Source organism: Podarcis tiliguerta (assembly GCF_965153285.1).
Source record: "Podarcis tiliguerta genome assembly, chromosome: 14".
Taxonomy (NCBI): domain Eukaryota; kingdom Metazoa; phylum Chordata; class Lepidosauria; order Squamata; family Lacertidae; genus Podarcis; species Podarcis tiliguerta.
Window position 1 is genome coordinate 16,481,216 of NC_139547.1, and position 24,356 is coordinate 16,505,571.

Here is a 24,356-nt window from a genome sequence, read left to right on the forward strand (position 1 = left end):
CCTCAGGTTAAGAACTTTGCTTTAGGAGGAGAACAGAAATCGTTCTCCGGTGGCGCGGCGGCAGCGGGAGGCCCCATTAGCTAAAGTGGTGCTTCAGGTTAAAAACAATTTCAGATTAAGAACGGACCTCCAGAACAAATTAAGTACTTAACCTGAGGTACCACTGTATAACGGAAGAGAGACATCAGTACTCCACAGGAAATTCACTCCCCGACCTTGAGGCAGTTGTACTCTTATCGTCTGGCCTACCTTTCTAAGTTGTTGTTAGTAAGGAGAAGAACCATGTATGTCAGCCCGAGTTTCTGGCAGGAAGAGTGACGTGAAAATGTAATGAATCGTATTTGGCCTCGAATAACAAATACACATTATAAACAGAATGTGCTTGACACTGGTAGCAGGGTTCATTGCAGCCTTGAAGATGAAGTCATTCAAAGATTTGCTGTGTGCGCTGAGGCTGAAAAGTAAAAAACCGTTAAAGCAGGATTCAGATAAGAGTTTGCCAGTCCTAAAATAGATGGCTGAAACCTTGGCTAGCTACTGCAGTTTTCTTTCCACCCCCCGCCGTGATGTTAGCAGAAAAATATGCATCTAGCATACATGCTCGTATGCACACAGACACACATAGAAATGCACAGACAGTTCATCATTGCTTGCTCATTAAACTTAGGATCCATTAGATAGGAACTGAGTACAACTTTTCTGTCTTGTCATTGTCTAGCAATGGCTAGACAAGTGAACGTTTACGTATTGGAATTCATGGTGAGCAACAGCTCGTTAGCTCAGGAACGCTGTCAGACAGACACCATCCCGTTTAGAAGTATACAGTGGTATCTCGGGCTACATACGCTTCAGGTTACAGACTCTGCTAACCCAGAAATAGTACCTCGGGTTAAGAACTTAGCCTCAGGATGAGAACAGAAATTGTGCTCCGGCAGCGCGGTGGCAGCGGGAGGCCCCATTGGCTAAAGTGGTGCTTCAGGTTAAGAAGAATTTCAGCTTAAGAATGGACCTCTGGAATGAATTATGTACTTAACCCGAGGTACCACTGTAATCAAATGGTGTTGCACCGTAACAAATTCTTAACATTGACCCAACGAAAGAGTGGCGAGTGTGGCTAGTGTGGTGTAGTGGTTAAGAGCGGTGGACTTGTAATCTGGTGAACCGGGTTCGCGTCTTTACTCCTCCAGATGCAGCTGCTGGGTGACCTTGGGCTAGTCACACTTCTCTGAAGTCTCTCAGCCTCACTCATCTCAGAGTGTTTGTTGTGGAGGAGGAAGGGAAAGGAGATTGTTAGCCGCTTTGAGACTCCTTAGGGTAGTGATAAAGCGGGATATTAAGTCCAAACTCCTCCTCTTCTCATCTGCCCATCTGCCTCTCCACCTCATCTCAACAGGAAGTGGAGTCGAGAAAATGTTTACAAGAGAAAGGACCAGGTGGGCAAAAATGGCCTCTGCCTTATGCCAAGAATTAGCAGAGAATTTAAAAGTACAGAATGTGGTTTGTGAATGTGGTGTTGGGTCTGGCCATTTTTTGGCCCTTGTGAGGACAAGTTGCTGGACTAGATGGGCTGTTGGCTATTTTTCTAGAAAATGATGAATTCCTCCCTTGTTCCCTTATAATGGCAATGGTGTCCACCTGAGAGGTGCCAGAACTTAGTTCTGACGAATTCCGGCTGAAAAAAAGCCTTGGCTGTTCCTAAATCTCCTACTATCAAGCTTCATTGGTTGACCTCACATTCTCGTCTTACGAGATTAGGTGAAAAAAGTCTCTCCATTCAGTTTTTTCATACAGTGGATAATTTTACACACCTCTTGTCATTCCTCCCCTTACCTGCCTGCTTCTGAAGTTAACAAAAGCCCCAAAGTGTTGTAAAAAGCCCCTAGGGAAAGGTTGGATATATATACCTGCCAGATATGTAGCTGTTGATGTATTAATAATAATTGATTGAGGCTCTTTTTTCGTCCTTGGAAAAAAATCGGTTACAACATGTAGATTTGTTTTATTCCAGGACTTGATGTGTATTAGAGTACAAGGGTGTGAATTTCAATAACCAATCAAAGCTAAACTTTGCAAGCAGGAAAGACTTCTCCAAGGTGCCATAGTAATTTTAGAAACAACTGTTCAGAATCAAAACCAGGAGGTGTGTTACTGCTCTGGCCAGGCAATGTTAATAAAATTAAACATGTATTGATTTTTCTTTTTCTGTGGGCAGGATTAATTAATTCGCAGGCAAGCTAGTATTGCACGTCAGCTTGAGAACACACCTGTCAATTTTGAAAGTGGGAAAAAACATTAAGCTAACATGAAACAATAACTTGAAACCTAAGAGCACATTGGAAAGTACTGGATTTGACATTTCCACTTTAAAAAAACCAGGCGAAAGGTTTTTCTGAAGGCCATATTACACATGACAGACAGTTCAATGATTCTTCCTCCTGGCTTTCTTTTTTTTATTGCTAATGAAAAGCAGCAGCAGGAGACTAAAAACAGGAGTGGAGGATTGGTGGGCAGAGGTTGCTGAAACCTTTCTGTCTCTGCTGCTTGCTGGCTGAAAACCTACAAACTCTGCTGCTTTTTTCTCCAGAGGGATAAAGGGAATGCTCCTGGAGGCAACCTGCTTACTGAGCATTTATTCTGATTTGCTTGTATAACACTTATGTAGAGGTAAAGGTAAAGGAACCCCTGACCATTAGGTCCAGTCGTGGCCGACTCTGGGGTTGCGGCACTCATCTCGCTTTATTGGCCAAGGGAGCCGGCGTACAGCTTCCGGGTCATGTGGCCAGCATGACTAAGGCGCTTCTGGCGAACCAGAGCAGCACACGGAAACGCCATTTACCTTCCTGCCGGAACGGTACCTATTTATCTACTTGCACTTTGACGTTCTTTAAAACTGCTAGGTTGGCAGGAGCAGGGACCAAGCAACAGGAGCTCACCCTGTCGCGGGGATTTGAACCACCAACCTTCTGATCGGCAAGCCCTAGGCTCAGTGGTTTAGCTTGTATAACACTTATGCAGAGGTAGGGATATGCAAATACATTAACTTCAGTGTTTCTCATTTTTCCAAAGTTTAAGTTCAGTTCTCCGTATTTCTACAGCAGGTTACAATAACTTCTTTAAATCATGAAGATTTATCAGCTTTTTTTTTTTAACCTAGTTGTACACATTTTTCTATGCAGTTTTGCCTAACACGTGTTTTTGAAAAGGAATTTCCCCATATATGACGTATGAATCAAAGCAAGGTTATAAACAAGATTTGGAATTTTAGGTTCAGAATATTTAGATCAAGGCCTAGATTCAGAAATGCATATCCACACAGACATTTATTCCACTTCCCTTGATGACTTGTACCTGAATAGGTGAACTAACTTGAGAAGCTTTGAGTTTAAGCCACAAATAACCAATGTGCTGCCCTCCAGATATGTTTGGACTACAACTTCCAGCATTCTTGATCGTTGGCTGTGCTTGCTGGGGCTGATGGGAGTTGTAGTTCAGTAACATCATAAAGACACCATGTTGGCTTGCTTTGAAGAGATTATCGTCTTTGTTTGCTTGCTCACACGTGCAAGTAATTGTGACCTCCCAAGGTTGGCAGTGGCCAATTGTGTAGTGATTGCTTGTGTGCCTTTATTGCATTCTTTTCCATGGTGAATTCTGAAACAATCACATTCCTTCTGCTTAATGGCACAAACAACTGGAACAATGGTTTGGCACTGTATTGCTGCATTGGCTAGTGCTTAAGTTGCTTGTTGTCAAGCTGGCTGAAAACAGCCTGTTAAACTGCTATGGCACCAATCGCTTATTGTCATTTGGTCCTGCACATTGATTTTTCTTTTGACTCTTTGATTTGAAGGCTGGGGGTTTTCCTGTAGGCTTATAAGTCTGTATATAAGTTCTTCAGAAGACTTGCCACTCATTCACCTTCTCTTGTCCTTGCTTTGGGTTATCCAAACTGATTAGTTGAAGCCATTCTTTCCAGAGCTTTAATATAACACTGCAAAAAAACACAAAACACCAATCTTGGTGCAATGGTATGTATAATAGCATCAAAATACTTACCAATGCACAGGGTTGCGTATGCAGATCTGTGAAATGTGCAGAAAGAAATCCTGATGCAGTTATATGTACAGTTTATTGGCAGTTTTATTAATGTATGCATTTTCATCAGTAACGTAGGGTGAGGAAGACAGAAATGAGCGTAACAAACTGAAAGCTGTAGCAGACTGTGCATGTTTCGATGCAGGAAATAATTTTAGACATTCTTCTGGTTCAAGTGGAATTTAGGAGGAGTGGAGTGAAAGGGCAGAATGAACCAGAGGAACAATAAATCTTCATTGGGGGAAATCTTCTGGTTCCTAATTGAAGCAAAATTATTACCAATTTAGAAGCAAAAAGTTGCCAAGAAATATTTTCTGTGTTTAGTCCTTTCAGATGTATTTGAAATAGCTTTTTCTGTGTCTGAGTCTGTTCCATTCAAGTATCTCATTTTCAAAACAATTTTGGCAGCATCTTCAGAGCAGTAGAAAACCAAGAATTGCTCATCAGTGCATTATTGGAGTAGCTGGCCCTCTCTCTCTCTGTCTCTTTGAGCTTTGATCAGTTTCGTTTCTGCTAAGTAAAACCCATTAAGCCTATGAAAATGTTCCCAGATGATTTCTGTAAATGAAAGATTCTGTGATTTTTCAGTTTGCCAACTTCCTCCATAAATAAACATGCTAATTCTTCTGCTCACCATGCAAAAAAAGGGCTTTGCACTGAGGGTTGATGTACCAGTCTTGTGATAGGGTGGCTATCTCCCTGCCAAAGCCAGCCCAAGACATTTTGCCATCTGAGGCAAAGGACAAGATTGCTTCCTTTCCTACATTGCACAGTCAGAAGCCAGCTATATGAGCAGTTGAATCTTGTTTCAATGATGGCAACAGGATAATTTCCTACAGTGCTTCTGAAGGCATCATCTAGTTTAGGGAATTCTGTGGGATGTATCTCCTCTGTTCAAGGGCAGAGAGGAGCTCAGGGGTAGCTCAGGAGGAACAGCCAGGGAAGGGAGGCTGCCACTGTCTTCTCCAGCATCGTCTGCCTGAGGCAGATGCCTCATTCTGCCTAATGGTAGAGCCATTCCGGCTTCCTTCACTGTGTGTCCAAGCATGGTAAGTACAAGAACTAAATCACACATCTGATAGATACAGCCAGCATTACCTATATTGCAGTGGGCTAAGGGATTTGGTAGTGTAAAAGGTAAATCTGGAGAGGAGACCCTAAGACTGTTGAATGGCACCTTGTATGCCTTCTTGAGAGGGACGCGGTTGGCGCTTTGGGTTAAACCACAGAGCCTAGGACTTATCGATCAGAAGGTCGGTGGTTCAAATCACAGCGACGGGGTGAGCTCCCATTGCTTGGTCCCAGCTCCTGCCAACCTAGCAGTTCGAAAGCACGTCAAAGTGCAAGTAGATAAATAGGTACTGCTCTGGCGGGAAGGTAAAGAGTGTTTCCGTGCTCTCTGGTTTGCCAGAAGCGGCTTAGTCATGCTGGCCACATGACCCGGAAGCTGTACGCCGGCTCCCTCAGCCAATAAAGTTAGATGAGCACCGCGACCCCAGAGTTGGTCACGACTGGACCTAATGGTCAGGGGCCCCTTTACCTTTTTTATACATTTCAATGGAATTAATGTAGGGTCTTCTTCAACACCTAAGCTTCTAATGCTACTGTTTTGGAGTAAAGAGGGGGTCTGATTTAATTTAAGGTACAACGAGGAGTAAAGTTGTAGTACGGAAGCTTTTCAAGAGACTTAAAATAAGATAGTCCACAAATAAACAGAATACTATTTTGCAATATATGAGTTATGTTATTCTGTCACCAGCACTCATAACTTTTGATATTAAAAATGCAACCCGTGCTACATTTTTGCCTGCTTTTCAGCACAAAGGGATATGTTTCAGTTAATTCTGCTCTATTCACAAAATGCACATGATCCTGCTTATCAGCATGAAATCCTTACGCTCGAACAGAAAGTACATGCAACACATAAATCTTTTTTTAAAAAAAATGCTTTCAGCAAATCACTCTTGAGAGGATCATATACAAGAAAATATTTGCTCATAGGTTGGTGATTAATGTTGAGCAACTGATAAAAGTTACATTGTTTAAACGAGTTTATAAATCACCCAGTCTATACGGTCATTTCCTGTAATCTGTCACTCGAACTTCAAGTATATAATTGTGAGAGGCAGAAAACTGGCGTCCGCCGTGAAAGCTGGTGCGCGGAGTTGCGGTTCTATTCTGTAGTCCCCGAAACGGATCATGTAGCCGAATAATACCACGAGTGCTTTACAAGATATACTTTGTGGTTTCAGACACCTGATAAGTCATTTATGCTGCTTTCCCTCCATTCATGCACCATTCTCTTGTCTCTTTAATGCTGCCATAAAACTAATGCACATGGGTTGTGATCATAAGAACTGGAGCCCTGCTGGATTAGGCCAATGGCCCATCTAGGCCAGCATCCTGTTCTCACCGTAGCCAGCCAGATTCCTATGGGAAGCCCCAAAGTAGAACCTGAGCTCAGTTAGCACTTTCCCACTTGGCCATCTGTCATGGATGTTTTAACTAAGATTCCTGCATTGCAGTGGGGTGGACTAGATGGCCCTTGAGGTCCCTTCTAACTCTCACAATTCCATGATTCCCAGCAACTGGCATTCAGTGTGAATTTTTCCTCACTGCATGAGTATCTTGGTTTTGAGTTCAGTTGGGTCAGAAGTTATTCTCTGGGCAAACTAGAAGATTTACACCAGGGCTGGTGTTAGGTAAAGTGGGTGTTTTCCCTGAACCTAGAGCTGAGGTGAGATCACTGGCTTGGTGTTTGCTAGCTGCCGTGCACTAGGGTAATATTATTATTATTATTATTCCTCATGAAAACTCATATGCATTTTAGTGAGAATTTCTCCTAATAAGCACATTTCCAGATGCAGTTTTGCGTGATGCATACAATTTTGCAAACTGCTTCCCCATATATAATGCATTTTGCTTGTTATTTTTCCACAAATATTTAAGCACTCTTTTCTGTAAGACAGAGCTTTCCAAACGGTGTGTCTCTCTCGACATGTTACTGTGTCGGCTGCAGTGTGTAGGTGTGTCATGGAAACGCTCCCCATGCTCTGCCCGGGACCGGAAAGGGGTTAGTTTAACTTCCGGTTTGCTAGTAAAACTGAATTGCCGTATTTTTTCATATATAACACGCCCCCGTTTATAAAACGACTCCTATTTTTTGGGACTCAAAATTGAGGAAATGGGGGGTGATTGCCCAGAGATGTTAAGCTTTTTCAAGGGGGGAGAGTTTGCCTGGAGTTGTGGAGCTTTCTTCAGGGGGATTGCCAAGACTTGTTGAGCTTTTTTGGGGGGGGGGGATTGCCAACAATCGCTCGCCTACCTGACCGCCACTGCCAGTCACACAAAGCCACCAATCGTCTGCCTGCTCACCACCAGCAGCCGAAAATTGCACGCCCAATTGCAGAAGCAGCCACTTGCCAGCAGACCTTGCCACAGCCACCATTCACCCCGTCCCCGAACACCTCTGACAATCTCCTGCTCGGGGCAGCCACCAATCGCACGTCCCATCTCAACACTTTCCGTGTATAAGACGACCCTCAATTTTTAGCATTTCAAAAAAATAAACAAACCTTGTCTTATACACGGAAAAATACGGTACTGTGTCGCAAAATGTAAAGGTAAAGGTAAAGGGACCCCTGACCATTAGGTCCAGCTGTGACCGACTCTGGGGTTGTGGCGCTCATCTCGCTTTATTGGCCGAGGGAGCCGGCGTACAGCTTCCGGGTCATGTTGCCAGCATGACTAAGCCGCTTCTGGCAAACCAGAGAAGCACAGAAACGCCGTTTACCTTCCCGCCGGAGTGGTAGCTATTTATCTACTTGTACTTTGACGTGCTTTCAAACTGCTAGGTTGGCAGGAGCAGCGACCAAGCAACAGGAGCTCACCCCGTCGCGGGGATTCGAACTGCCAACCTTCTGATCGGCAAGTCCTAGGCTCTGTGGTTTAACCAATAGCGCCACCCGTGTCCCTTCCGTCACAAAATGATGCATGTCTAAAAAGTGTGTCACGAACAGAAACGTTTGGAAAGCTCTGCTGTAAGAGATCCGTTTTTGTACATATTCTTTGGTTGGATCACAAAATTCAGTTTGAATTTCAAAGGATAGCTGTGTTTTGGTAGCGCCATTGTTTCGGAAACTCTGAATTAGGGCAGGTTTGTGTTAAAATCTGATCTTGCGAATTGCTCCCCTGTCCCTAAACAACATACAGTCCATTTCTGAATTGATAGAAGAAGTCAAGTAGTCATGTGCTTCCCTGGCTTCAAAAGTTCCCACCAGAATGCATGCGACTAGGCAGGAGGCCAAGTTGCCTCGCTGTCTCATGCCACAGTTTTCTACTGGCTGGTTAAGCAAGTCATAACACTAGATCCAAAATTTGTGTTACAGAGACCGAGATGGTTCTCAGTCCCCCTGAAAGCATTCACATGTATAACAAGGTGTCAGAAGAAATCTCCAACAGTTAATGTGGTTGAGGATTAAAAGGAAAAAAGCCAGCCCCCCTGAAACAAAAAGCTGTGTTCATAACGGTTTATTCGATTCACTTACTTGCATTTCTATCCTGTCTCTATACAAAATATTTAGGGGGGAGGAAGTATAGCAAGAATGAAAACAATGCACCAGGCCTTATAACATTACAAATGGAACAATTGAAAATCCGGGTGTGTATACAACAGTGATGGACCTTCTGGTCTCAGTTCAGCAGCGCCTTTTGTGACACCAAAATTCAGCACCCTCCCACTTCTTGAGCTCTGTTCTAAATCATAGTTGTGGCGTCCCCTGCAGCGCCCATGAGGTTTGGGCCTAGGGCAGGCACCCACAACCTTCGGCCCTCCAGCTACAACTCCCAGGATCCCTAGCTAACAGGACCAGTGGTCAGGGATGATGGGAATTGTAGTCCAAAGCATCTGGAGGGCCGAAGGTTGGGGGTGCCTGGCCTAGTGCAACCAAGCTGATCACATTCCCCATAATCTCTCTCTGTATAGAAATAGCAGCACTGGGGAGGGGGGCATGACATAGTTGTTCAAAGGCTGAACAATTGTAGGGCCAAGTGGACTTAACGTCGGCAGAGTGTTCCAGTGTCTTGGTGCCAGCACAGACAAGGCCCTGCTCCATGTGCTCATCTGCTTTTAGAGTGCAGATTCTTTGGGCTCAAAAACAATATGCATAGGCATGCATTTGGGTACAAGCGAGTTACACAATAAAAGCTAAATGATGGCAGCCTGGTGATCTTAAGATGTTTGCAAAATATCTGGAGAGCCCCTGGTTGAAGAAAGTTGGGATATGGTGTTGCATTTTATTTTAGCAACTTGGTGATTCCGCCCTGTTGGATTTAGTGATTTTTAACAATCAACAAAAACATTACCTTTTTAATTGGACCAGCCCTTGCCTGCTTTTTTTTCTTCCCTTAAATGAAATTAGCTAATCAAGAAATGAAATTAATCTGCAAAATCCAGCTTTATTGGGTGATTTATCGCCCTAGGTGTGCAATAATCTTAGTACTGCATTGTCATTTCTGGTAGATGGGGTTGGAGGGAATCCTTTACTTACAAGAAACGAGGGAATTATCAGAAAATTATAAAAAGAAACTATCATTTTGCTGCATATGGACATCCTATCTTGGAATAAGCTTTTCTCTAGTAGTATATTCTGCCAAGTGAAAAGGCTGCCAAGAGTATTTTTAGTACTTTTATATGTTGCCCATGGAAATTGTGGAAAATTTCTTTAGAAAATTGGATAAATTGGCCACTCATTTTTATAGCCTTTTATAGGACAGGGTCTTTTTTAAACACACACAAACACCCCCCTTATTTTATTTAATATCTAAGAATAAAGCATTTTTATTCTGGACAGCTAATTTAACAGGTATAGTGCATTGAAATGAAAATGCTTCTTGATAGCTGGCTTACAATGACACTGTTGCTGACTCGTGGCCTTTGAACAGTCTCTTAATTCCCCAACCAATACTTCAGATAAGCCTATGTATATGCAGCCAGACTAATTGCATATTTCCCAGTGGATCCCTCCTTTCATCTTCTTCCACCTCATGTCAAATTTTAGACTGTCAGCTCCACGGGACATGACCTTGGTAAATCACCTTTCGGGGCTAAATCAGGGTTGAAGAATTTTGTTGTTGTTGTTGTTTAGTCATTTAGTCATGTCTGACTCCTTGTGACCCCATGGACCAGAGCACGCCAGGCACTCCTGTCTTCCACTGCCTCCCACAGTTTGGTCAAACTCATTCTGGTAGCTTCGAGAACACTATCCAACCATCTCGTCCTCTGTCATCCCCTCAATCTTTCCCAACATCAGGGTCTTTTCCAGGGAGTCTTCTCTTCTCATGAGGTGGCCAAAGTATTGGAGCCTCAGCTTCAGGATGTGTCTTTCCACTGAGCACTCAGGGCTGATTTCCTTAAGAATGGATAGGTTTGATCTTCTTGCAGTCCATGGGACTCTCAAGAATCTCCTCCAGCACCATAATTCAAAAGCATTAATTCTTCGGCAGCCAGCCTTCTTTATGGTCCAGCTGTCACTTCCATACATCGCTACTGGGAAAACCATAGCTTTTACTATACGGACCTTTGTTGTCAAGGTGATGTCTCTGCTTTTTAAGATGCTGTCTAGGTTTGTCATTGCTTTTAACCCAAGAAGCAGGTGTCTTTTAATTTCGTGGCTGCTGTCACCATCTGCAGTGATCTTGGAGCCCAAGAAAGTAAAATCTCTCACTGCCTCCATTTCTTCCCCTTCTATTTGCCAGGCAGTGATGGGCCCAGTGGCCATGATCTTCGGTTTTTTTATGTTGAGTTTCAGACCATATTTTGCACTCTCCTCTTTCACCCTCAATAAAAGGTTCTTTAATTCCTCCACACTTTCTGCCATCAAGGTTGTGTCATCTGCATATCTGAGGTTGTTGATATTTCTTCCGGCAATTTTAATTCCGGCTAGGGATTCATCCAGCCCAGCCTTTCGCATGATGAATTCTGCATATAAGTTAAATAAGCAGGGAGACAGTATACAGCCTTGTCATACTCCTTTGGAGAATTAGTGACCCTCCAATATATTGTTGACTCTAGCGCTCATCACTCATGACTATTGACCATGCTGGTTGGTCTCCTTCCTTGGTCTCATGGACCAGGTAGAACCTCTTGCATCATTAGGCCCAGCTTGACATGAAAGCTGCAATATCACCCTTGGGCAATATTGCAGCATGCAGTAGGCCACCAACTCCATCCCCTGGCAAACTATCACAGTGGCAAAGAGTTATGGTGGGGAAGAATTTGGATTTTTGTCTGCATTTTAATGAGAAACTATCTGGCGCTGTGGGTAAAAGCCTCAGCGCCTAGGGCTTGCCGATCGAAAGGTCGGCGGTTCGAATCCCCACAGCGGAGTGCACTCCTGTTGCTCGATCCCAGCGCCTGCCAACCTAGCAGTTCGAAAGCACCCCCGGGGGCAAGTAGATAAATAGGGACCGCTTACTAGCGGGAAGGTAAACGGTGTTCCGTGTGCGGCTCTGGCTCGCCAGAGCAGCGATGTCACGCTGGCCACGTGACCCGGAAGTGTCTTCGGACAGCGCTGGCCCTCGGCCTGTTGAGTGAGATGGGTGCACAACCCTAGAGTCTGTCAAGACTGGCCCGTACGGGCAGGGGTACCTTTACCTTATCTGATTGACACTTCTTGAGCCAATAAGTGAACTGAAACACAGCTACCCTTGGAAATTCGCAGTTCTCCTGATTTTGTGATGCAGCTCTCCTACCAAAACTCTGTAGGACCTCGGGTTAAGTACTTAATTTGTTCCGGAGGTCCGTACTTAACCTGAAACTGTTCTTAACCTGATGTACCACTTTAGCTAATGGGGCCTCCTGCTGCCGCCGCGCGATTTCTGTTCTCATCCTGAAGCAAAGTTCTTAACCCGAGCTACTATTTCTGGGTTAGCGGAGTCTGTAACCTGAAGCATATGTAACCTGAGGTACCACTGTATACAAGAAATGCACATATTCAGGCAAAGTGTGCACAAAAGTGCACGTACTAGTGAAAATAGGATACAGAAATACATACTAAGGAAAGTACAGTTGTACCTTGGAATGTTGAATGGAATCCGGAAGTCTGTTTGACTTCCAAAGTGTTTGGAAACCAAAGCGCAGCTTCTGATCGCTGCAGGAAGCTCCTGCAGCCTATCGGAAGCCGTGGAAGATCTGTCGGACGTCCGGCTTCCGAAAGAACGTTCGAAAACCGGAACAGTCGCGTCAGGGTTTTGATCGTTCGGGAGCCAAAATGTTTGAGAACCTAGGCTGTTCGAAAACCAATGTACAACTGTAATTGCAAAAGAAATATGTTTATTAGGAGAAGAGGCTTTTGACATTTCAGATGGCTGTTTTTAGAACCCACCTTATTTCTGTGGTTGTAAGTTGTTTTAAACTGTTTTTAATATTGTGTTTTTATTTTCCAGGGACCTTAGGGTGAAGGGTGGGTTAATAGTAGTAGTCATCATTGTCATCGTAGTAATAATAATAACTTCTTTAGAAGTAAGCTCCAGTGAATACACTGTTTACTGAAGGTTGCATGTTATCTAGATCCCAAAATAATGTTCAGTCGCTCTTCAGCTATTTAAATTAGGAGTAGATAAGGACCTATTGTTCTATATGACATCCCATTCCAAAACTCTAATTAGCCTTAGAGAACGATCAAAGCTCTCATTTGTGCTGGCAGGTCTTTCTTCGCAACCATTTGACTAAATCAGTGCCCACACTGTTGACTTAAACTCCAGCCAGCCCAAATCATTAGTCCCATGGGAAAGGAGTTAAAAGTAGTTTGAGCTGGCCCGGTAATTTACTAGCAAAATAATATTTGATTTACTAGCTGTCAGCTTTCATCATATCTTCATATTATATTTGCCTACGCTGTGAAACCAAATTTAAATAAGGGGAAGAAAAATCGGCAAAGTGGGCATGATTGGAACCGGGGAGAATCTTAAGGTTCGCAGCAAGGCATTACATCAATAGCGAGTCGCAAGCAAGCACGGAAGAGCAATATTTTGTTTAGGGCCTGTGCTTGAGGATTGCTTGCTAATTTGCTTTTCTAAGGCTTTTATTGGTTTAAGCCCATGTTTCCCAAACTTTTGATACCTGCAGCACAGCCCCTTCCCCTTCCACAGCCAGATTAAAACTCAAAGCATGCTTTACTTTTGCATCCATATCAAGCTACATCTATATTGTTAAGCAGATAGATGATAGATATGTAATAGTGATAGTTTATTAGTGCTTAAGCCATAGGCCAGTCACATATAAAATAAATGGGTACAGTGCAAGAACCATACTGCATAACATCTCATTTCTACCTAGAATCATTTAGAAACCTATATCTTGAAAATACTAGATAAATCACACTTAACATATATAAAACTTATATATTGATGGGGTGAAGTTTAATGCAGATTTTTTATAAAAACATTATTTATTAAAATACATTATGGCTAAATAAGAGCATATATATATTTCTGAGTCTGCTTCTAACACAACAGGCAGGCATACACCTTTGAGGTTGCCGAGAAAGACATAGACCCAGATCTTTGGGTTTAGATTTGGCCCTAACATTTTCAATTAATTATGTTCATTCAATGATGAACTGGAATCAGGGCAGGCGAAGGGGAGTGGCAGGATGTGTGTGTGGGCCCCTTCATTAGTCAAGTTGAGTCATGGGGCTCAGGTGGCAAATTGGGAAGGACAGCAGGTTTCATGCCACCTGCCTCTCAAACTGCTGGCCAAGGGGCTGCTGTTTCCTCCCACTGGCCCTTGCTCCCACTTCTATCTTCTCACCTGCCTACTGGCTGCCAACAAAGAGTCAGAAGTGAAGGCATTGCCTGTGCCTTGTCACTCTGGGAAAGGGGTCCTTTATGTTGTTGTTGTTGTTGTTGTTTAGTCGTTTAGTCGTGTCCGACTCTTCGTGACCACATGGACCAGAGCACGCCAGGCACTCCTGTCTTCCACTGCCTCCTGCAGTTTGGTCAAACTCATGCTGGTAGCTTCGAGAACACTCTCCAACCATCTTGTCCTCTGTCGTCCCCTTCTCCTTGTGCCCTCCATCTTTCCCAACATCAGGGTCTTTTCCAGGGAGTCTTCTCTTCTCATGAGGTGGCCAAAGTATTGGAGCCTCAGCTTCATGATCTGTCCTTCCAGTGAGCACTCAGGGCTGATTTCCTTCAGAATGGGTAGGTTTGATCTTCTTGCAGTCCATGGGACTCTCTAGAGTCTCCTCCAGCACCATTTATAGCAAGGCTCAATGTGCAAGGTTGCCCAGTGAGTGCCTGCGCCAACGCCACTTGGCCTCAGCTCTGGTGTGGAGAAGACACCTCTCTTTCCCTATTCATCTTCTCCCCATAAATAGGTCTGGATGCCCTCGTGGTATCCGTGGGAACTTTTTGTCAGTTTGCATTTCTTAGTGCAGAAAGTATTGATCTGATGTGTAGAGATCTTTCCTATTCTAATTAATTCAAGAGGGTTCTGGAAGCTTCTCTGTGTGAAAGAAACAACCAGATGGTTCCTGATGTTTGGGTTATTCCTTCAGAGAAGCTGAGTACAGGTGGCTTAAACTGGTTCTCTTATTTCTTTCAGTCAAGGTCATGCTGACTATAAAAGTAGGACCAGAAGGAGCCTGGGTTTCACTTTCTATCGCTCCCTTCTGGTGTGGTGTTCTGTACATAGTATGCTTAGTGTTAAGGTTCAGACTTAAGTTATTGTAAGTTGAAGCTAAGTCTGCTGCAACTCGATTTCTTAGGGACAGTGCCAATCCGGGATGTATTGGATTTGTGACCATTATGCTCATTTGCCTTCATTAGCAGTGAAGCTCTGCTGGATGAAATACAATTGCCTCTGGTCCAATTTTTGGGAATCCTGAAACGTGTTTAAGTTTTTACTCTGCTAACTATACATTGGAATCTGATCTGGATCAATACTGAGTAGAATTACATGACACTTTTCTCCCATTACAGATAGCAGGCACCAGGCAGGTGGTGTTGGTGGGCGCATTCTGCTCAGGACAAAGGTTTAGAGCCCCTCTTGCCACAGTCCTGATCTGGCCCTCTTGCGAATGTCCTGATCTGGCTTCCCAGCAATAACTATCCAAAAGTTATGTATGTGACAAATGCTACATCAAGTTTGGACCTGAAAATCACTTCATGAATGCGCAGATGTATTTGCATGGTTCTCTGGGCCATGGCTGACAATTTTGTGCTTTCCATGCGCACAATTTTATCACTGTTAAGAACCCCATTGAGCTCCATTTTTATTTTGCTTGCATTCGACTCCGCTATGACTGTGCTACCTGTGTAAACGCCTGGAAAGGTCAGAAACATAATCCTATGGAAAATACAGATGATTAGGTGTTCTTTATGTGCAGCTACATCTCGCGGCATCAGTACCACTTAATCCAAGCCATTTAAGGCCAAGATCAAATCTCTTTGTCAACATACTTTATTTTGTGAAAACAAAATTAAGGTATCCAATAAAGTTTGCCGTGGCTTTGCTTCAAACCTGAGTGACGTGCTATGGAAAAGTAGTTACTGCTTATAAAAAGAAGTTTACTGCTTGTTTTTGAATTATTAGACTGGCCAGCAGCACTAATGCATTTTTAGGTTACCGGATTTGGGGCTAAAGATTAGGAAACGAGTACTTGTAGAGCTAGCGTTCCCAGCACTGTCTTCCTCCTCCTCCTATTTATGGTTCATAGGCCAGACTTTGTGTGTACTGGCCCAGTCCATGGAAGGATGAGCACTTTGGAGTCGCAGTTCCCATGCACAGAGAGCAGGGAGAACTTGTCAGCTGCCCTTGCTTGGTATTTAAAGAGGTAGCTTGGCAGGCTTTCTTCTGATTAGATTCTCGGGAATGTCGGACTCCAGCCCATCGCTTGGCACCTTCCAAGATCTTTTCTTGCAAGCCAGTCCTGTTTAGAAGTCATCCTCTTTCCAGAAGACTAGTCAATTTCTACCCTGGGTGGGTGAATGAATGGGAAAGAAGCTTCCTTTTCCTCCCTTGGAAGTGAATAGACTAAGCAAAGTTCCAGGCCTTGGAGAAACAGGTTGGAGTGATCTACCTTGGAAGGTGATGGGCTGCCCTTCGTTGGAGGTTTTTAAACAGAGATTAGATGGCCATCTGCCAGGGATTCTTTAGCTGTAATTCCTACATTTCAGGGGGGTTATTTATTTATTTATTTCACTGTTTGTTGGTTTGTTTGTTTGTGTGTGGGTGTGTGGGTGTGGGTGTGTACACGTGTGTGCACACACACATACCCTTCAAAACAATTTACAAAAAAGAGAAAACATTGAAATATCAATAAGAAAAGTCAGCAAGAATAATAATTTCAAAAAGTTGAAATAATAATAGGCTGAATACATATTCAAAGTCTCATCAACTTTCTAAACATATGGGACTAGATGGGTTGGTGGCTTGGATGAGGGCCAACAAGTTGAGTTTGAATCTTGGGAAGACTTTGTGGGCAAGCAGTTCTCAGTTCTGGGAATTGGGGAACTCACTGGTTCTAGACAAAGTTGCACTCCGTCTGAAGGGACAGGTGTTTAGTTTGAGGGGTGTTCCTAGATCCACCTCTGTCACTGGAGACTCGTGTGACCTCCGTAGTGAGGAGTGCCTATTATCATCTTCGGGTAGTAAACCAAGGACTCCTTTCCTGTACAGTGATAGCTTAGCTGCTGTGATTCATGCATAGGTAAGATCATGATTGGAATACTGTGATGTGCATTATTATTATTATTATTACTACTACTACAGTGGTACCTTGGTTGTCGAACAGCTTAGTTGTCAAACAAATCGGCTCCCAAATGTCGCAAACCTGGAAGTGAGTGTTCCGGTTTGCAAACGTGTTTTGGAATCCGAACATCCGACAAGGCTTCTGCGGCTTCCAATTGAGTGCAGGAAGCTCCTGCAGCCAATCGGAAGCCATGCCTTGGTTTTCTAACCATTCCGGGAGTCAAACGGACTCCCAGAATGGATTATCAGTAAGTTTGACAACCAAGGTACCACTGTATTATTAACTGGCCCTTCACCCCAAGATCCTGGGGTGTGTTACTATAATTAAAACACAATGTTAAAAACAGTTTAAAACATCCCACTATCATAGGAAGAAGGTGAGTCCTAAAAATATACTTCCTAGGTGTCAAAAGACAAGGTGTGTCTGCAGCATTTGCCTAATGTTGTATAATGAAGATGTCAAGACCTTCCTCTATGGGGAGGAGGTTCCACAAGCTAGAGAATGCCCTTTCCTGGGCAACCACCACCCAAGATGCTAAGGGTTGTAGAACTACCAAGAGGGCCTCATCTGCAGATCTCAATGCCTAAATGGGTCTGAATAGAAGCTTTCCCAGGACCAACCCACCCATAAGACAGGGTTAGGCAGCTGCCTTGGGTGTTCCACCACCAGCTTCTGGTAAGATCTTGCCAAAACCCATCATAGCGCTCCACAACCCAAGTAAGGGAGGCTGCAGGGGCACAGCGGCACGACACATTACCATTTGCCACAGGCCACGGGATGCGCCACCCCAAGCTTTCAGTTACGAATCACACAGATAATCAAGATCCAGCCTCAGTTGCATGTATGTGTGTGTGTGTTCAATAGTGTCCACCCACTTTTGAGCTCACATGAGTCTTTATTTAAAGCAAGCGCAGGGAACATTTTCAGCTCCTTTCTGGGCAACCTGTTGAGGAGAGTCTCAAGGGCCAGATAGCAAGGCCTGGAGGGCCACATCTGGCTGCCACTCTTGAGGTTCCCCATCCCTGATTTATTGCTTTTCATTCTCATGGCATGCTGGCAGTTTGGGAATTGGTGCTTTTTATGACGCCACTTGCACGGCACGTGGGCATTCATTACGACTTTATACTGTAGTGTAAGCAAAATGACTCTGGAGGCTTGTCGTGTTGCCTTGAGGTCTTACTCGACCCAACTCCTTGAAGTGTGCTGTTTACATCACTTTCGCAGATTGGTGTGGAAATGGAGTTTTTCAAGGCCTGGTGCTCATAATTGAATTTAGAAGCCCCAGAAGAGACGAAAACGAAGTTATGAAAGAAGAGAAAAACCGCTTTTATTTTGGACCGATTCTTTCCAGTTGCAAATATATCACTCCTTTGTTCTGTTGACATAATAATTTATTTTGGAATGGGAATCTCTGCTTATTACCACCAGACTAGGAATCTCCCCAGGGTAAACAACCAGTTAAAAGGATTTGCAAAATATGCAACTTTCCTGGGCTGCTGAGTTACTTTTCTTTCTGTCGTGTTTCCAGACCTCAAGAATTTCCCAGTCTGACGAAGAGAGAGAAGACGGTTGGGACGCCTGGGGTGCTTGGAGCGATTGTTCGCGTACTTGCGGAGGAGGAGCATCCTATTCTCTAAGGAGATGCTTAAACGGCAGGTTGGTCTTTCATATTGCACTTTGAAGTCATGAATGATACAAAACAGGAAGGGGTGGGTGGGGGTTATTCAGAGGCCGAATCTCCCAACACAGGAGAGCTGGGGTGGTTGCATTAAAATCTGTTCCAGTAAAGGAAAAACTAAATGGATGCAACTATGGTCTTATTAAATAACACAAGGGCTTACTGCAGGAGTGGGGGGGACCTTTGACCCTTGAGATATTGCTGCTCTAGAGAGCCAGTGTCTAGTTGAACTACGGAACTTGTTCCCATGGTATAGCCACCAACTTAAATGGCACTAATAGACCAATTCATGGAGGACAGGGCTATTGATGGCTACTAGCCACAACGGCTAGAGGGATGCGGGTGGCGCTGTGGGTTAAACCACAGAGCCTAGGACTTGCCAATCAGAAGGTCGGCGGTTCGAATCCCCGTGACGGGGTGAGCTCCCATTGCTCGGTCCCTGCTCCTGCCAACCTAGCCGTTCAAAAGCACGTCAAAGTGCAAGTAGATAAATAGGTACTGCTCCGGTGGGAAAGTAAACTGCGTTTCTGTGCGCTGCTCTGGTTCGCCAGAAGCGGCATAGTCATACTGGCCACATGACCCGGAAGCTGTACGCCGGCTCCCTTGGCCAGTAAAGCGAGATGAGCGCCACAACCCCAGAGTCGGCCACGACTGGACCAAATGGTCAGGGGTCCCTTTACCTTTACCTTTTAGCCACAACAGCGATGTTCTTTCTCCATGGTTAGAGGCAGCAATGCTTCTGAAAACCAGTTGTTGGAAGCCGCAAGAGGGGAGAGTGCTCTTGTGCTTGGGTGCTTCTTATGGTGGGATGCAGGTGGCGCTGTGGTCTAAACCACTGAGCCTCTTGGGCTTGCTGATCAGAAGGCTGGTGGTTTGAATCCCCGCAACGGGGTGAGCTCCCATTTCTTTGTCCCAGCTTCTGCCAACCTAGCAGTTTGAAAGCACGCAACTGCAAGTAGATAAATAGCTACTGCCGTGGCAGGAAGGTAAACAATGTTTCCATGCGCTCTGGTTTCCATTGCGTGGGCAGGCGGAGTCCCCACTCTGGTTTCCATTACGGTGTTCCGTGCACCAGTAGCGGTTTAGTCATGCTGGTCACATGACCTGGAAAGCTGTCTGTGGACAAATGCCGGTTCTCTCAGCTTGAAAGCAAGATGAGCGCTATACCCCATAGTCACCTTTGACTAGACTTAACTGTCCAGGGGTCCTTTACCTTTTACTTTAGCTTTTTCTTTTGGCTTTCCACAGGCATCTAGCTGGCCTTGCCTCCCATAAGATGAGCATTTGCTCATGAATAACTGGCTTGGTGCGATTTGGAAGGCTCTTGTTGTTAATCCTGTAAATCATTTGTCAAAACAGACTGCTGGTAAACAGTATAATGCTTTATGAATAATATTTCAGAAACGTCTCAGTGAGTTGTGACTTTGCACAGCTGTAAGCCTAACAGGAAAAGCTGTAACTTCTTCATCAGACAGTCATCCTTACTTAATCATCTTTTCAGTTAAATCTGAGAAGCCGTAACATATATCCAGTATTTGAGAAAATTATTTATGGGAAAGGGTAGCCTTTTAATGTTACTCTACTTGGTCATTCTTTTCAAACTTTGTTTTTTTTCCAGGAACTGTGAAGGCAGGAATATTCGATATAAAACCTGCAGCAATAATGTGAGTCTCATCTGTCTTTTTGTTTGACTGCTCTAATTGCCATAAAACAAAGCAGCTGCAAAGCTTCAGACATCCTACTTAGTGTTTTTTGGTTTGTTTGTTTTTAAAAAGAATGACAGAGCCTTAATTGTTTATTTTTGCCTAGCAGTGATGACAAAATTTGCAGGCGCAATTCCTAAACAGTTGTGCAACATGAATGCATTTTTCTTCCTATTTTGCTGCACTGGAAACAAAACTCACTGCATTTATGTGACTCTATTCAAATAAAGTCAGCGTTTAGGTCCCATTGATTTTGATGAAGGAACGTTAAACACCTAAATGGATCAATTTGGGCTTTAGAAGTGTTTAACTTGGGCTAGATTTTGTCCCTATGCCAAAATATGTCAAGATCACCTTCTGTAAAGCCTTCCACTTAACCTGTTGCTGCTCAGCAAAAACAAACACAGAAGCTAGCATGTGTTCACATATATTGATCCCCTGAAATATGAGTTGCATATGACTTGCTATGTTTAACATAATGACATCATTGGCATCATTTATTTAGTAGCATCAATGGCCCTTAACTGAGCAACTCAAGGGGGGGGGGAGCCAGTTTCCTGCCCCAAGAATCATACAATCTGTGTTTCCAGAGTGGGAGAAGGTTACTCACGGGGCTCTAGACAAGTCTTTGCAGGGTCTGGAACATTGGCAGTGGTAAGAATATTTCAGGGGAAATGTGTCTTGCAGGTGTTATGAGTCCTGAAATATACTCGGAGTCGAGAGTGGATTTCATGCTCTTTATTCAGCTCATAGTGGTGAGGAATAATGGAAGTTCCCCCAGAATGTCTGCTTTATATACATTATTTACACAATGGGCCCCACGTGATTGGCTAATTCCGGGATTCTCCTGTAGGCCAATCAGGTTGCGGATTCACTTCCACCTGGATCTGGATTGGGTGGCTCCTGTGGACCAATCAGACTGCTGTATTTTGGGTCCTATTGTTCTAGGAGCAATCAGACTGCTGCATTCTGGGTCCTATTGTTCTAGGAGCAATCAGACTGCTGCATTCTGGGTCCTATTGTTCTAGGAGCAATCAGACTGCTGCATTCTGGGTCCTATTGTTCTAGGACCAATCAGACTGCTGCATTCTGGGTCCTATTGTTCTAGGACCAATCAGACTGCTTCATTCTGAATCCTATTGTTCTAGGACCAATCAGACTGCTGCACTCTGAATCCTATTGTTCTAGGACTAATCAAACTGCTGCCTTTTGGATCCTATTCAGCTCAGTATATAACAAGTACTTGCAGGTGTCGTGAGTCCCTAAACTCCTGAATCTACTGAAAGCAGGAGCCAGGTCTGGAGAAATGATTCCTATGCCAAAGAGATGATGCAGGTGGTAGGGGGATCCAGAGACCCCTCCGCTCCTCTTTGGCAGCAGTTCCAGCATGAATGATCTATCTAGCAAAATCCGGCTCAGGGTCTCCAGTGCCTCCCCAAGGAAACCAGTGCAACAGAAGCTGTGGAAAACACAACCCAAGTTCTAGCTCCTCCTGAGATGCCTAGACAGGGAGCTGTGATCTGCATTTCTCAGATACCACATAGCATATGGAAGCCCTCAGAATAGTTTAGAGATAGTGACAGTTTGTCAGCAGGGGCATGTAGCCGAAGGTCAGGGTAGCCTACCATTGGATTTTGCAATCCTCATTATATTCCTGTTTAATTTTGGCTTTTTGTTGTATGTAGTTTGCTGGATTGTTTCCTCTCCTCCTTTACAAAGGGTGTGTGTGTGTGTGTGTGTGTGTGTGAGAGAGAGAGAGAGAGAGATTAGTTGTGTGTCGAGGTCCCCAGGGCCACCCCAATAACTCACACATCACACAGAATTTTTGTTTAAGGTTTTTGGCATAATTTTGGCCACAACTTTATTGAAATACATATTTGTGAGTGGTTGCTTAGGCATTGGTTGCGACTATCTGCCCCCACCATGGGGGACAGACTGACATTCCGCACGATGCGAAAGTCAGAATAGGGGAATACACTTGGGGCTTACGCGGAGCAGGGAACCTGCCCTCACCCCAAATGCAACTAGGAGCTCATTGCTATGGCCCGAGCCCCCTTGACAGAGTGGACAAGCAATAGTTACCCCCCAATTCCTTTAACGGAATCCCTTGCAGCAGCAGCATTAGAGGGGCAGGCACTCAACCTACCAAGGGCAGGCACTCAACCACTTCCCCTCAACCAACCAAACCATAAACCAATGCCTAACCGCAACCTTACAAGTTGTGACGATTTGCTACGCAGTAGGCAAAAACCAAATGGCCCCAGCCAATCAGCCAGATGGACAAAATTCCTACCAGGCCCCTGCCCCAAGAGCAGACGACCCCATGACAGGCAATAGCAAGGTCAAAGCGAACAACCCTAATTCTAGGGAGGGGGGGTGGGCAATCCGATGCACGGTCGAAAAGAGGAAGGCCTAGCCTTGTGCAAGGAGTTTTAGCATTTCTGGCTGTCAATCAACAAATGGCAACATTAACTTCTTCCCAACAACAAGGGAAGCCCCAATCGCATAAGTGGCCAATGAACAATTAGCCCGCCCCCAACTTTGGAGTGTCCTGGCGGCCCCCACCGCAACACGTGCTCTCCATGAAGGAGAACACGCTATGTAGAAACACCTAGGTCACTAGACAATGCCGTGCAAGGAGAAGCAGTGACAAACATAAAGCTCACTTTGCGCTTCATTCCAACCTGGTCCCCTGGCTCTGTTAACTCCACAGTTGTGCACCCTTTGCTACTCATTTTAGAGTGAAGCTGTCCTTCTTATGATGCAACAATAGCGTTCTTTGCTCCAAGATCTGGAAACGATCTGTGCGCCTTTGTAAATGCAGTTTGTAAAATAAACTGCCGGCGGTATTCTTCTTGTCCAGGGCTAAACTGTCTGGTGGTGGCTCTGTGGATTGTCTCGCACATCTTTGCTTTTGTATAAGGTTCTGCTTTGTTTTCTAGTTGGTAAAGTGCTCTACTGATGCACGCTGTTGTGGACTCTCTCGTCCGGAGCCAAACGTGCAAAGAGCCAGAGAGTCAGAATAGGGGGAGACCAGAGCCAAGAATTAATCCAAAGTCAGAATCAGGAATGTGTGCTGGATTGGAGCCTGGGGCTGGGGGGTGGGGAAGGATTGCGCCACAGCTAGGATAGCACTGCAAGCCAAGAGAACAAGTCTAAGCAAGATAGGAAACAAGACATAATACCAGGTACAGGAATTAAAGCATTAGGGTGGTGTCAGGAGTCATGGAAAGTTCCACAAGGTAAAGCCAGGAGGAGGAGGAGGAAATGCAGGTTCAACAATAAAACGTAGCTGCTTGGTAGCAGCCTGTGGCACTTGCTTGATATGCTTCCCCCCTGAAGCAGTGCTTGTACATTACCTTTCACACACCCCAAGGATCGTCAGTGGATCACTGTTCCAAACTGGAGCAGTGCACCAGGGGACAGGGGTGGGCATGCAGAACCCTCGCTTCGCATATGAAATATACTTGGAGTCCTGTAGTGATTTCATGCTCTTTATTGCAGCTTGTAAAACAGTGATTGAATTGCCCCCCCCCCCAACCCTCAGACTTTTATATACATTATTTACACAATGAGTCCCGCCTGATTGGCTGATTCTGCTTCCCTCCTGGAGCCTGATTGGTCTTTTCCTGCAGGCCAATCAATTGTTGCATTCTATGATCCTACCAGCCTAATAGGCTGGTCAACTTCCTCCTGGAGCCTGATTGGTCTTTTCCTGCAAGCCAATCAGTTGTTGCATTCTAGGATCCTACTTGCCTATTGTTCTAGGATCCAAGTTTAATACAAAACCCCATACCATTACTGTTTTAAGATATACTACCAATCAAGTGCCGGGTTGAGGCACCCGTGGCCCTCCCAGGTCTCTTTGGATTACAGTTACCATTATCCCCAAGCAACAGCCATGCTGGTTGGGGCTGACGGGGACAACATCCACAGGGCCAGAGGTCTGCCATGGCTGATCTAATGCAAAAAATGCCAGGAGTCTTGAACGAGGGAGCTTGGTGACCATATGCAGACCCCTAATGCTGTGCACCATGGCGTGCCAAACTGGTCCATGGACCACCAGCAATCTGAGCTTCGTTCAGCTGGTCCATGATATGCCCATATTAAATATGCATAATTAAA

The 24,356-nt window shown here is 44.6% G+C and overlaps 1 protein-coding gene across 3 annotated transcripts in view; it reads left to right on the forward strand.

Moving 5' to 3' along the window:
• ADAMTSL3 (ADAMTS like 3) overlaps positions 1–24,356 on the forward strand; it is a 291,781-nt gene that overhangs the window by 82,204 nt on the left and 185,221 nt on the right. For 2 of the 3 annotated variants that reach the window (XM_083411788.1, XM_083411787.1), the window contains exons 4-5: positions 18,379–18,506; positions 20,147–20,192. In XM_083411788.1, coding sequence (XP_083267914.1) covers positions 18,379–18,506; positions 20,147–20,192 — 174 coding nt within the window. Of the gene's footprint in view, positions 1–12,443; positions 12,495–18,378; positions 18,507–20,146; positions 20,193–24,356 lie in introns of those variants that run through there. The other variant, XM_083411789.1, reaches the window with a different exon arrangement.